This window comes from Clytia hemisphaerica, unplaced genomic scaffold (genome assembly GCF_902728285.1).
Source record: "Clytia hemisphaerica strain Z4C2 unplaced genomic scaffold, Clytia hemisphaerica genome assembly, whole genome shotgun sequence".
NCBI classification, from domain to species: domain Eukaryota; kingdom Metazoa; phylum Cnidaria; class Hydrozoa; order Leptothecata; family Clytiidae; genus Clytia; species Clytia hemisphaerica.
In genome coordinates this window covers 170952-185058 of record NW_027104321.1, presented here as the reverse complement: position 1 = coordinate 185058, position 14107 = coordinate 170952, and the positions used below count along the sequence as shown (strand labels likewise).

Below are 14107 nucleotides of genomic sequence, written 5' to 3'. Positions count from 1 at the left end.
GAAAAGGCAATTCTCTAAGTGTATTTAATGTAAGAAATATTCGTTTTGTAATTTGGCACCCCTCTCAGAAAAGAATTCAGTTCTTCTTCTTTCCAACGATGTATTAATATCTATTGGTTGTAATGGTTTTTCTTTACGCTAGCTTGGCTAAAAGATTTGTCACTTCTCAGACCCCGAAAAAAATTCAGCTTTTAAAAATTGACGTTACTCACAAAAAAGCTTGTATTGAAAGGGCCAGCTGGACCCTAATTTGGCACCTATCCCTGGAGAAAGTAGATAAAAAATACCAAAAAATGATGTGTAAAAACCTATAGCTTGTAAGAGAATTTTCGTACGCACTTGTCCTCTGAAGGTTCATGAAATATTTTCCAAAGTTAGCATTTGAAGGTTGGACGTCGCTGGCATAGATACTTTTCACAAATTGTTTTTGTTTTGAATTTCTGACGTAGAAAAATTCTACATGTAAAAATATTTTTACAATGATAAAAAAGATTGAAGATTGAAAGTTAGAGATTGAATTATCGGGTGCATGTCACTAGTCCGACACTTTCTAGTCCGACAGTAAAATAGTCCGAATCTATAAAATAAATTTAAAATTTGGAAGTCTTTTTTCCGACGTCACTTTTGTCCGAAAACGAAAGATTTTAAAGTGTCGCATGTTGAATAAGGGTTTTTCACTGAGATAATATTAATAAAATTTCATTTTGGCGGAATTTTGTAAATCACTAAAGAAGGGTCGTAAAAACAGCTAAATCCAATTTCTTGACTCTTGAAAGCCTAATCCTGACAAGCTTCCCAAAATTTAAGAAAAGTCGGGTTTAGGGGCCTAACTTCAAAATCGGAACTTTGGATTTTTATAAAAGATGTGCCTCCTCTTCCGCAATTCATATTAATAACCCTATTATTATCAGGCTTTTTCGGGTTTTGTATTCTCAAGGGGGGGTGTTTTCCACCAGCCTTGCATAACTTTTGATCTAGAAAAGATATGGACTTGAAATTTAGCAGAAATGTTCTCTACCATAAAAGGAGTTCATAGAAAAAAAATTGGGTTGATGACGTCATCATAAAGGTGATGACGTCATCACAAAGTTTCACAGTTAACGCTGACCAATGAAAAAGTACTATTCAATAAAATAGCAATTAAAGTTAAACAAATGAAGATTTTTCAATTCTGTTTTGAATTTCTAAAAGCCAAAAAGAATATCTTTAACATATTTGCTGGTTTTTAACATACTAATAAAATTGACGTTTAAAATCTATGCAGAAAATGAGCAATTTTTTTCAAAAATAAATGACGTCATTTTTGATGACGTCAGCAGCTTTTTAAAATTTTTAAAACATTTTTTAAATTTTATTATTGATACCTAAAACCTGTCAAAATTTGAAGTTAGTTTGATGCCTAGATCAAAAGTTATGATAAATTTAAGATTTTGGGATTTTACAGGGTTTTAGCTGGATTTTATGATATGTCTGCACAAAAGGGTCATAAAATTTGATCTGGTCGATGTACAATTGTAAAATTTGGTATACATGCTGCTAATAGGATTATATTAAAAGTCAAAAACTTTCAGAGTGTTAAAAAATTTTTTCAGTGAGCTATTACCAAAAGAGTGCCAGCCTGGTGGAAAACACCCCCCCCCCTGATAAAAATAGGGTTAAGTTTTTTATATGTTTTTTTTGAATCGTTGTCGGACAAAATTGTTGTCGGAATACTGACGCATTCGTCAAACCCAACGTCGGAAATTTTTACTGTCGGACTAGAAAGTGTCGGACTACTGACGACCTCCCGAATTATCTAGTTTTAAATCTAGCAGCAAAAATCTAAAGATTTGGCTATATAGAAAAAGGGTCAAAACAAAACAAAAAGTTTGAAAGAATTTCTTATTTTTACAAAAAGGCACAGACAAATGTTTCTATTCCTTTTCTTTTGGCATCTTTCATCTTCAAACAAATATAAAAGACATACTGTTTCTCCTTGGGAGTTCTTGATATCAAAAAATGAATAACCATTGATCAAAATTAAGCTTTAAGATAAATACACTCCTTCGACAACCGAAGGGAAATATGTTTACAGTGAAAACTGAAGCAAAGCATTACAAATCCTTACCTTTCGTACAATCAAATTTCAACATGGAATGAAAAGTAATTTTAGAACTTTCTCTTTATACCTTTTCCAAGTTTTTGTAAAAAAAAGAATTATAAAATCAAAAACAAAGTTGGGTTTTACTTTTTTTTTTGAAAAGTTGATGTTTTCTTTTCAAAAGCCACCCCGCAAATAACTGAAGCGAATTGTTTTTGATTCTTTATTGACTCCTTTGGAACCAAGCTTTACTTTATTATATTATGTATTGTATGTTAGTTTTCTCAGTCATTTTCTTTTTCGTTTTTTTTCCCGTGCAGACGGCTGTACGGACTTTAGGTGTCGAACCGGGCTCTGGGCCTACTTTTTGAAAATTTGTGTTTTTTGATACTTGTATTTTATCGTTTGTCTTGTTCTTGTCTCTTTGAACTTGTTTGTTTTGTCTGTTGTTTAATCCCTTTTTTGTTTCTTTGTATTTGTGTGCGAGTTTTTGTTTATTTTTCTATGTTTGTTAATTTGTTTGGACTGCGGGTCGGTTCAGGGTTATGGAATCTGGGGAGGCTGAGTGTTGGACGTCCTTAAAACATGATTACAGCCACTGCACCTGTCGCAAGTCGGGGACTCCAGATTGCATTAGTGGGGTTTTTGGTGTTCGTGTTTATGTGATTGCTGTTTTGTTTTTTTGCTTGGCTTTTTAAACTCTATGTCTATCGGTTTGTTGGTTCTTTTTCCCATAAAATTCTCATTTCTTGACAGAATGTTTGATTGGTTTGATTTATATATTTAGAGAAATTCAAAAAAAGTGGAGAAAAAAAAAAACGTATAATTATAAAAGTATTAGTCCCTTTTTATGTTTCATCTTTATTTTATTTAGTATTTTCAACACTTTCTCTCCTTGAGGTCAGATCTCTGATCTTCACCATATATATTGCATTGCGTATCAAAAAGTCACCTTGTTTTGTTTTTCTAAATCTGATATCTAATCCTGCTTTAGATACACCCCTGTCCTATGAATGACCTATAAAATTCATTTCTTTCCTTTTTTGAAAGATCCTTGATTATTGAAGTTCATTTTGGGACGTTTAGCCTGTTTTTTCTTCCCTGCCTCCTTCCAAACAAAAATTCACTGTTTTCTTCGCCAATCAGATTCGGATCAGCCATTAGGTTGTTCAAAAATTGACGTCAATGATTTTCAGAGAGAATTTTACTTCATGACACTTCAATACGATTGAAATAAATTAATTAATGTACAAATCTTTTCTTAAAATTTTACACAATTAATCTCAAAGCGTTACACAAAAATGTGTATAAAGTTCATTGAGCCTAAAATCACAAAAATCATTTGTAAAATAATTTGATACAGCCACCGTTATATTCATTTACAGTACGGACTCGCGGAATGAATGCAGAGGCTAAGGTCAGTGAAACAGCTGAGCCGTCTTTTCGAAAGAAGCTGCACAGCAAAAAAAAAACAATCAACTGAAAATGATAACAAAAAGTAATAAATCTTTTTTCATAAACATTTTTTTATATTTTTAGGATTTTTACTAGGGATGCATGTTTTTCTTTAAATTTTTGAAACATTTTAAGACCGGAGCAAATGCTTACATAAAAAAGATTTTGATGATATGAAAAATTTGAAACATTCGAGTTGAACAAATTTTCATCAAGACAGAAAAAAATGAAAAAATCAATTTTGAAATTGGTCCTTTTTATATGTATACTTAGGAGTCGAATTTTGTATATGCCCGGATGTGTATATGTGTTGGGACTGCCTCCGTGCAAAAAAAATAATTGCTATAATTCGCAAACTTTGATGACTTTTCTTTTCCCATAGATAATAGTTTTAGTATTTTTTTCAAGGTAATAGACGAGAGGTTTTTTATAATTTTGAAGCTACACTGTATTATTTGACACTGGCTTTCTCCTTTTTCATTCAGATTTCTAACTTAAAATACAATGCAATTTTCTACCCTTTTGTTTTGAAAATTTCGAAACGAATACACGTTTTGGGATAATTTTGTGCTTAAAAACTGTTGGGGGTCTAATAAGTTGGGAGGGTGGGTACACCAGGAGAAAAGCCATAGAATCGATTTTGACCTTAGTTTGCTGATTTTCTGAAATTACATTTTACCATTCTGAAACTTTTTGGAAAAAGAAATAAATTCCACTTTGAAATTGCTTTTGGCCATTAACAAATTCCCAACTGGGAGATGAATAATTTCATTTTAAAGATAGATAATTCAACTTTGATAATTTTAAAACTTATAGAAGTAAACTCAAAGAAAAATAATGGTTTTTTTCCTTTATTCTTCACACGTTCAATCGATTGGCTTTTCCAATATAATTATCATATTTCATGACGGATTAGTTAAGGGAATTTAGGCTCTGATTGAATGGAAAAGTTTAATCATAGTGTAGATAACAGAAACAAGTAAACATCGAAATTTTAACACATTAAAATTTGGTGCCAAGTCAGACCCCAACTCGTGCTAATTTAACATGGGCTAAAATCAAACACGAATCTCACTCAATAATTAAAATTGGAGTTCATGAGTTTCATGATATTAAAATATATTTTTTAGAAATGGAAGATCCTATTGTGACATTACGTTCTGCATTTTAGCCTGAAAGCATAGACAGTTTGAGCTCTGACCGTCTCTTTCGAAGGATCCTTTTTTCTTTACCTTCATTTGAGAGCAGTGTAGATTACTAGATACTCAAACAAAAGCTAGCCGAAAAAACTCCACCTAGCCGAAGCCGAATTTGCCGGAACAAAGATCAATATCACAAGTGAGGGAAAGAAACATCTAGGGGCAGCCTTGGGATCACCCACCTACAAAAAGGAATATGTTAAATCAAAAGTTGATGAATGGGTCAGCCAGCTACGAACTCTTTCGAAAATCGCCAAAACCTACCCTCACACAGCTTATTGTGCATTCACAGCAGGCTTCAAACACAAACTAAACTATTTGATGCGTACAGTTGATTCAATAGAGACTGAACTAGCCCCAATCGAAGAGGTCATTAACAGCCAATTTATACCAGCCTTGCTCGATGGAAGACCAGTGAACGAAAACGAACGTGAATTACTCTCCCTACCGGTAAAACTAGGAGGGCTCGGTATTACCAACTTTACCAGAATCGCTAAGCACGAGTATGCCAAACTATATCGTTGACACAGAAGCTATGTGAAAAGATAACCGACATAGCCCAACCCCCCGAAAGCCCTGATATCGTGACAACCAAACAATACCTAAAGATCAGAGCCAACCATCTACGTGAATCTATGAGCAGAGCTGACTTAAAAGCAAACGACATCGGACAGACAGACGCCTCCATATGGCTTTCCGCATTACCGCTCAAGAGTGAGGGATTTAACCTATCAAAGCGAGAGTTTGTGGATGCAATCTTCATCAGGTATGGGTGGCCACCAAATCGTCTACCAACCGAATGTATCTGTGGAGCAGCCTTCCATGTTGATCATGCTTTATGCTGTAAAGTAGGTGGTCTGATTACTCTACGTCACAACGAGATACGTGATGTCACTGCCGAGCTTTTATCCACCGTATGCAAAGATGTTCGTAAAGAACCACCAATTGACGAAACAGCTGATAATGACATGCGCGCAGATGTGAGTGCAAGAGGATTCTGGCAGAGAATGCAAAGGGCATTTGTTGATGTTAGGGTATTTTACCCATTCGCCCCTAGCTACCGAAACCAGTCTCTTCAAGCCTCATTCCGTGCAATGGAGAAAGAAAAGAAGAGGAAATACAACAAGGACGTGCTTCGTCAAAATGCCACATTCACTCCGTTGATATTTTCCTCGAATGGCGGCATGAGTAGAGAGACAGCCCGATTCTACCAGAGGCTAGCTGAGATGCTCTCAGAAAAACACTCGACATCTTTCTCCTGCACCTCATCCTGGGTGAAGAGGAAAATTATGTTCAGTCTAATTAGAACTGCGGTTGTATGTATTAGAGGCTCCCGTGGCCTCAAAAACATAAAGTTAGGCGACCTAAACGAACTTGACAATAGAGACAGAGGATGTGAAATCAAATAAATTTTATTTCTTGACCGTATGATATATATTTTAAGCAAAAACGAAAATGTGAATTTTATAAATACTATATATATATTTTAACTGTACATATAATGTATATTACGTTTTTAGACCCAGTCAACTGAGGCTCTGGGAAATATATTGTTTATACGTTAAAAAAAAAAAATTAAAAAAAAACAAAAGCTTAAATACATTGGTTGAAAAGAAGACTAATTTAATGCCATGGCTAATTTATTACAATGTGTGTGTTTTAGTTGGTTCTAATTCATTCTGTTTTTGAAATTAGTTTCTAGCAGGGTCCAAGCAAAAAAATACGAAAAGAGGCAGGATTGGAGGTCAACATATTGTTATTGATATGCTAAATTTAAGATTTAATCAGTGGCAAAAACTGTAAATTGTTTCAAATTGCTGACTTAAATCCTGGGAGATGGCCGGTGTTTGGAAGGTGGTTGGTTGCTGTCATCCAATCCTAAATTTAGGGAGGTGGGTCTGATGGTCTATTTTGAAGGTTATAAAATTTTGAACAGATTTTTTACAATTTAAGACGAAAAAGCTTCTTCAAAATTAGTTCCTCCCAAATAATACCTCAAGGGAACCTTTTTTGGTGAGCACTAATTTTGACGAACAGACGAATTTAAGATTTTTTAATTTCGACGAGAACTAATTTTGGCAAAACAGGAATTTTTTTTATTTCGACGAATGAAAGATTTTTTCTAATTTCTAATTTTGGTGAAAACTTATTTTGGCGAATGACAGCGTAACTCTGTTCTCTTTTGCTTTATTTGAAGCTTTTTTGTGAACTCAAGAGGTTATTTAGTCATAATACCAAAATTTTAATTTTGGCGAGAACTTATCTTGGTGAATCAACATTTGTTTTAATTTTGGCGAGAACTTAATTTGGTGAATGACCTAAAAAATAATTTTGGTGGGAACTAACTTTGGTAAATTTTGAGTTTGATTGCCAATTTCGTCAAAATAAGTTCCCTTAATAAGTTATCTGTTTGCAAAATGATTTACGATTTTTGGTGCTTGCTTTGTTTCCTTATGGCAACCTAATACCTACCAATTGGACTCTCTCAATGTTAATTATTCCTAAAGATGTTCTAACTACAATCCCGGCATTTAATTGTTGGCACACTTTTGAAGTGAAAATTGATAAAAATGACTCCCCCCGCCCCCCTGTTTCAATGTTGAGTTGCGGGAGAAATCCCGTGTCTTAAGGTCTTGCGATAGGGTCTTCCAACGTTGAACTAGGGGGTCCGGGGGAAAAATATCCAAAAATTTGATTTTGTGCCAACATTAAATGCCAGAATTGTCTTGTATTTTTAAGGACTTAGAGTTTTTCCAGTAATTTTCAGCGTCAAATCATTTTTTCAACTAATTTCTTAAGATTTTTTTAGATATTTATGTCGAAACTGATTTGTAAACTTATGTTACTGATTACAGAGAAGAAAATTGGGGGGTTGGGTCTGCTGTCACTACTTTTTTTATAAGAAACAGTCAACTTATGGCTGTATTGTGAGTTGATTCAGGGGTATATGGACAATTGGAGGAAACTACTGAGGTTGGGTTGATTCCAATTCCAAAATTATTTATGTTGATTTTGGTAGACTACTGGCTAACGTTTCGAAAAAAAGGGGGCTTGGAAAAAATATTTTTTTTATAAGAATCTTTAAAATAACTCTGTTTTTCTACTAATTACAAATAAAACTTTTCTGATATCATTAGGTAAACCTAGGCATAGAGCTATATCTACATCCTCCAATGGAAGTAAAGCAAGAAATTCTAATTTTTTTTTTTTTTAATAAGCACACTGAGTCTAGAATTTCTTGCTTTCAACTAATTACAAACATAAACGCATATGCCAATTAAAAAAAATATTGGCTCGTCAAAAAATATAAAAGATCAAAAAATATAAACAATCAAAAATGCAATGTTTTTCTTTTTTCTTTTAGCAAAAAAAAATAAATAAAATGGGTAAAAACAAAGAAATCAAAGATCCTAAAAGAAAGTGGACCAAGGTAACAATAAAACACGCTGCAGAAATTGCTGCACTCCATCAGAAGGCAAATGTTAAAGTAAAAGAGTTGGAAGAAATGTATCCCCAATACAGCAGAAGAAGCATATGGCGTCATGCTACAAAAGCCTTCAATCAAGAGGATCACGACAAAAGACGCGTAAACAAAGGCCGCCCAAAGCTGTTGAATGACCATGATAAGCGGAATGTGGTAAGAAATATCAAATACCTTAGGAGAAGAGAGGGTAATTTTACCTCAAATCGTTAAGCAATTGTATGTGGTCTTTCGTCTAAGGTTAAGCCAAGAACCTTTCGAGCCTTTTTGAATAAATGTGGGTTTCGCTATCTCCGTGCCAGAAAAAAAGGACTGCTTACCCGTAATGATTTAATAAAACGGAAGAGATTTTGCCGGAAATGTGAACGCCTTAAACTCGGATTGGGATATTGGACAAGAGAAGTTGCCATACGTATGTTGATGGGAAAGGATTTGCTTGGAAGCAAAATCCCCTTGACCAGGCCCGTGCTCTGAAGGCCAGACTTTGGAGATTGCCAAATGAGGGACTAGAATTTGGTTGCACGGCGAAAGCTGGAAAAGCTGGAGTTACCAATTTAAATTTCATAGTTAGTATCTCCTATAACAAAGGCGTTGTTTTATGCGAAAGGTACTATGGTACTATTACGGGTGAGAAGTATGCAAACATCATCAAAAAATATTTCCCAGCCGCACTAAAGAAGTCGACTGACCCCAAAGGAAAACGCATTGTTCAAGACAACTGTCCAAGACAGCAATCTAAAATTGCTAGAGCTGCACTATACGATATAAATTCTAAACAAATGAGGATCCCTTCTAGAAGTCCAGACATCAATTGTATTGAGAACGTTTTTGCAAGCAATCGAACGAAAGATTACATCGGAAAATAAAGAGGAATTTGAGGCGTGCATAAAAGAGACTTTGTTCAATTTTCCCGTGAAGAAAATCAATGACATAATTGAAAGCATGCCGCATCGAATTAAAGCCATTATCAAGGCTGATGGGAAACGGATAAACTATTGATTAGTATTTTGAAATAGATTTTCTATTTTAGTGAGTTTGTAGTCCCTTTATCTTTATTTTAAATATTTTTAATTATTATGCTAGGTCTTTCATTGTTTCAAATATAATTTTTTATTTGAAAATTGATTTTTTTATTGTGTTAGAAGAAGACTCTATATGATTTTTTGAATAGAATTTTTTTCGTTTTTATTTTAGTTTGGTAGGCCTTTTATTCATTTTGATAGAATGTTTTGTTTGATTTTTTATTCTAGTGTGTCAGGCCCTTTAATATTTGCTAATATTGAGTTATTACTGGTCCTTAGTATTTTCTAAAGTATTGTTTTTTTAGTCTTAGTCCTCTGGCATATTCTCCATGGGCGCGACATGCACATGTCACAGCCACAAGATCGCGACATGTGGCTGTGACATGGGAGTTTAGGCGTAACATGTAAATAAACATAAGAAATCTAAAAATATAGTGAAAAATGGAAAACTACCCTAAGATAAATATGGAAAAACAGTACCCACATGGCGCAATTTTTTTCTGAACTTCTGGCAGAAATTCATGTCTGAAGTGGAAATATTTCCAACGACAGTCCATCATCCTATCCTCCTCTCTATCTCTAGATTGATAAGATCCCTTGTATCTTATCTCACTTTTTCCTGAGGCAAAGAAAGCAACTTGAGTGTTGATCAAAACATCTTCTTTGTACAGATTTCTCGGGGCAGGTAATCTGACAGGTTCGTCTTCTTCCAAAAGTCGCAAGAAATCACTCCAGTCGATAAGATCAGACGACCAACGAAAGTCTTGTAAAATAATCACTGAGGCATCTTGGGCCCCAACCCAGCCATACTTATGCATGGCTGGGTTTTGGAAAATGTTTTCGCAATAAATTTTGCAAAGCGGTTTCAGGATAAAAGATTTAGCACAGTTTCGTTCCCCGATGATCATAATATTTCTGTACTTTGCTCGACCAAGTTTCAGATTCTGATAAAAAGCGTTAGTGAAAACTTTTCGGTCAATCCCATTGAGATCCAAAATTTCCCTAGCAGCAATCAACCACTCACCACCACAAATGCAAGGAGATTCCTTGAAATTTTGAAGAATGTCTAACCTGTCCTTTTTCTGTTTCAATAGTTGTCCAGGTGCTTCTGCCATTCCCCACGCTGTCTTGATGACTCCCATGACAAAAACTTCTTGATGGTTAAACATATATTTGGAGAGATCGGTTAGGCCCTCTCTACGCCTTTCTTCTGACAAAGCCAATAGTTCGGTATAAGTCCTAATGTTCTTTTTCCTCACCAGTGCTCCGACATCCTCGTTTTGTAATCGCGTCGAAGTTTTAAGCTTTTTTCTTGCATCAGACTTCCTCCGTTCATCAGATTTTCGCTTGTTTGCTGCGATGGCTCTTTTGGTGCGGGGTGATCTAGCATCTGATAGATCGGGGTGACCTTCACTCATAACGAAATCAGTATCCTCTTTGACGACATATCGATAAGCACTGATGTACGAATCATGCTTTTCACTTTCGGCAAAGTTCACTTTAATGTGATAAGTAGCATCGATACTATCTCTAATAGATTTCCACTGCCTCACACCATTAAGTTTTACAGCACAATGATAATGAAAGCCTGCATCACCCTCATGACTTTCTTTGCTACAGACCCAGTGTTGGACTTTCACATGGTCGGGGGCTTTATTGAAAGCCTCTGCTATCATGTAACCAAATGCCTCTCTGGTTGGGAATTTGTCTTCATTCATTCGTGAATAAGTCACAAGGTACTGTCTCTTACCATTTGACATTGCCTTGAATTGAGTTTTTTCATTTTTTTCTTGAGAATTCATGATTTCTGCGTCTGAAGAGTTAGCCGCCATTTTGTCATTTGAATTTTTTAGAACTTTCTAGAACCTTTTTGGCGGGGAAAAAAATAGAATGTGTAGCAAACGACCCTGTGGTCGTTTTTTTCAAAGTGGTAGAATTTTGAATTTTTTCTAGAATGTTCTAGAAACTTTTTGGCGCGAGAATAGACTCGAATGTGGAGCAACCGGCATTGTGGCCGTTTTTTAAAAATGGTAGACTCAGCTGCGATCTCACTGCCTTCTATGTTAGAAAAGTAGCATCTCTATCAAGTTTTTTACTGTTTAAAGCTTGGGAAAAGGAAGTTTGGTGGCATGGAAAGCTTTTTTTGGTTCAATATTATGTTGAAAATCAATACTTTTTTGGGGGAATATTCAAAGCTGTGTTTGAGATACTTTTTGAGCTTTTGATGGCCACCAAAAGTATGTTTAAGCCATATAAAGCTCCCTTTAATGTCCTAGAAGGTTCTAGAAGTCCAAGAAGTGATTTTTTTTAAAAATTAGCGCATTTCTTAGGGGAACCTCTGCTCAAAATTTTTAAAATTTCATACAATCCCGGCATTTAATTGTTGGCACACTTTTGAAGTGAAAATTGATAAAAATGACTCCCCCCACCCCCTGTTTCAATGTTGAGTTGCGGGAGAAATCCCGTGTCTTAAGGTCTTGCGATAGGGTCTTCCAACGTTTTCTATCTCAAGTTCATTTCTCTCGCAATTCCCACACAAACTTTACGTGAATCGTTTTTAAGTTTGCTGGATAAAATGAAACAAGTTTATTTGCTAGCGTCTTTTGTTCTAGTATTGGATTATCCCTTTAAAGGTTTTCCTCGGAAAATCGGAAAAACGGTTATTCAAATCGTCGTTTCGGCTGCCGTAATTATCGGCTCGGCTGCCGTATATTTTGGTGTTCCATAATGGGGTCCATAAGAGGGTCCATAAAGGTGTTCCATTTTTGGGATCCAAGAAGTGTCGTAACCCTGTTTTGATGTGGTTTTTAGTAGTTTTGAAAGTCTTTAGAGCTTGTGAAAGAGTTTTTATGGTAAGTTGATTATGTGTGTTTGCCTGGGTTTCCAAAGTTCAGAAAGTCTGTCAACAAGGAAAACATAAAAGACAAACCTCCAAAATGTGATCGGCTATTGCTCATTCCGACATTTTAAATTTTCCGGGGGTTTTGCTGTTTGGGATTGTTTAGGTCAGGGTTGCTAGTAACGGCTTGTCACTGTGCCGGGTGCATACTCGGCGCCTTGGGCTCTGCAGGGTTGCTAGTAACGGCTCGAATTTCAGTCAGGTTTAAAAAAGGGGTACTTTTACCCATATTATAATAACATTACCCCCGTATTTTGCCAGTTTGGTATATAATGTTATGAATTGGGTCTTCCAACGTTGAACTAGGGGGTCCGGGGGAAAAATATCCAAAAATTTGATTTTGTGCCAACATTAAATGCCAGAATTGTAAATTATTCACAAGTAACCTAATCTGACATAATGAAAAATTATAACTAATTGAACTGGACTAATACATGAATGGTGTCAAAAATAAACGCTCCCATCCTGCTCAATTTACATTTATGATCTGTAATGAAACTTAACAAACAAAACTTCTAGTTCGAGTTGAATCTTAGAAAATAAAACTTTGAAAATGGTTCAGGTCAAGTAGATCTAGACTTTAGACGATTTAAAAAAAAAATTAGATAGTATAAGATAAAAAGCAAAATTTTGTATATAAAATTTTTTTTAATTCAAGAAAAAAATATGTTAAGCAAGAATAAGAATGAACTACAAAATTGCTCAATAGAAGTTTCTCGGACAAATGGTTTGAAAAGTGGCAAATATTGATTTAAAAATCTGAGAATTTCAAATATGGATTCAAAAGTCAAAGTTTCAAGCTTGAATTAACTTTTCAAAAATTTTAAGTAGAGGATTTTAAGTAGTTAACCAGTCAAAGGCAATAGGCTTATAACATCTTAATTCTTCAAAAGGGCTATATTATTACTTCTTTTTAAAACTTTACACCTTTTTTTATAAAAACCAGTTATATGAAATTGTTCTTGCAAAAAGTGTGTACTTTAATTTGATCAATTTTTTGCAAGATGGATTTTTTTATCAAATTGGAAGAACAAATGCATTTTCAGTTTTTTTTTGGAGCCGCTAAAGTCTTGCAAAATCAGATTAAAGTACAGTCTAGGGCTTTTGAATAGCTGAGGCTTGTGGCAGTTTGATGTTCATTCTGTACTGCCTCATTTCCTCATCAAGCTTTGAGGCAACATGCCCTTTGGTGAAATCAAACCCAGGCTCAAGGTTTCTTGGGGGGGGGGGGTATCGAAGATTGAGCTAATCAATTTATTGCTTGGTTGTTGTCTTGGCGGAGGGTATCGATGATTGAGCAAATCGATTTATTGCTTGGTTGTTGTTGTTGTTGTTGTTGTTGTTGTTGTTGTTGTTGTTGTTTCTGTTTATTGAAATACCATTAATCTGAAATACCTCATCCAAATACGAATTATTCAAATTGTTAAAGACTAAATTGTTATCTTCTAGGTCACCCAAAGATTGTTGGCAATTACCCAGGTCCGGTAACGCTCGTTGTGCTTTCAATAATTTGAGGATTGCTGAGATGTCCTCTGATTGACTCTTGACAATAGTTGTCAGTGATTCAACCTCTCCGCGCAGCCTTCTAATTTCTTCCCGCAGATTACAATTGTTGGGGTACTCGTTGGACACATCAAAATGATGGAACATTCTGTAAAGGACTTAACCCTATGGGTGATAACTGGTTTTTGAATGATTGAAGGACTGCACCAGGGGATAAATTTATTGAAGATTAGAAGAATGATGTGAGGGAAATTTTGAACGATGGCTGCTGGGTGTTTAAGTCAAAGTGCTAACGGTTGAAGATGTTGCCCGCGACAGAGGATTGCGGATAGCTGTCAGATTGGTCAACGTCGCTTGAGGATTCAAGAGAGGATTCGTTGACGTGGTTATCGTAACAAGAGAACTTGTTGACGGAACCAGAGAACTTGTTGACGTAACCAGAGAACTTGTTGACGTAACCAGAGAACT

General features: G+C 35.2%; 1 protein-coding gene across 1 annotated transcript; it reads right to left on the bottom strand.

The window, feature by feature from the left end:
* Positions 1-13390: 13390 nt before the first annotated feature.
* Positions 13391-13786, bottom strand: LOC136817604 (homeobox protein 4-like). Its single transcript, XM_067073931.1, has one exon. It carries the CDS (start codon positions 13784-13786, stop codon positions 13391-13393), a length of 396 nt encoding a protein of 131 aa, XP_066930032.1.
* Positions 13787-14107: the final 321 nt, after the last annotated feature.

Coding starts and splice junctions, on each gene's coding strand:
- LOC136817604 (XM_067073931.1), bottom strand. CDS start 13,786: ATGTTCCATCATTTTGATGTGTCCAACGAGTACCCCAACAATTGTAAT.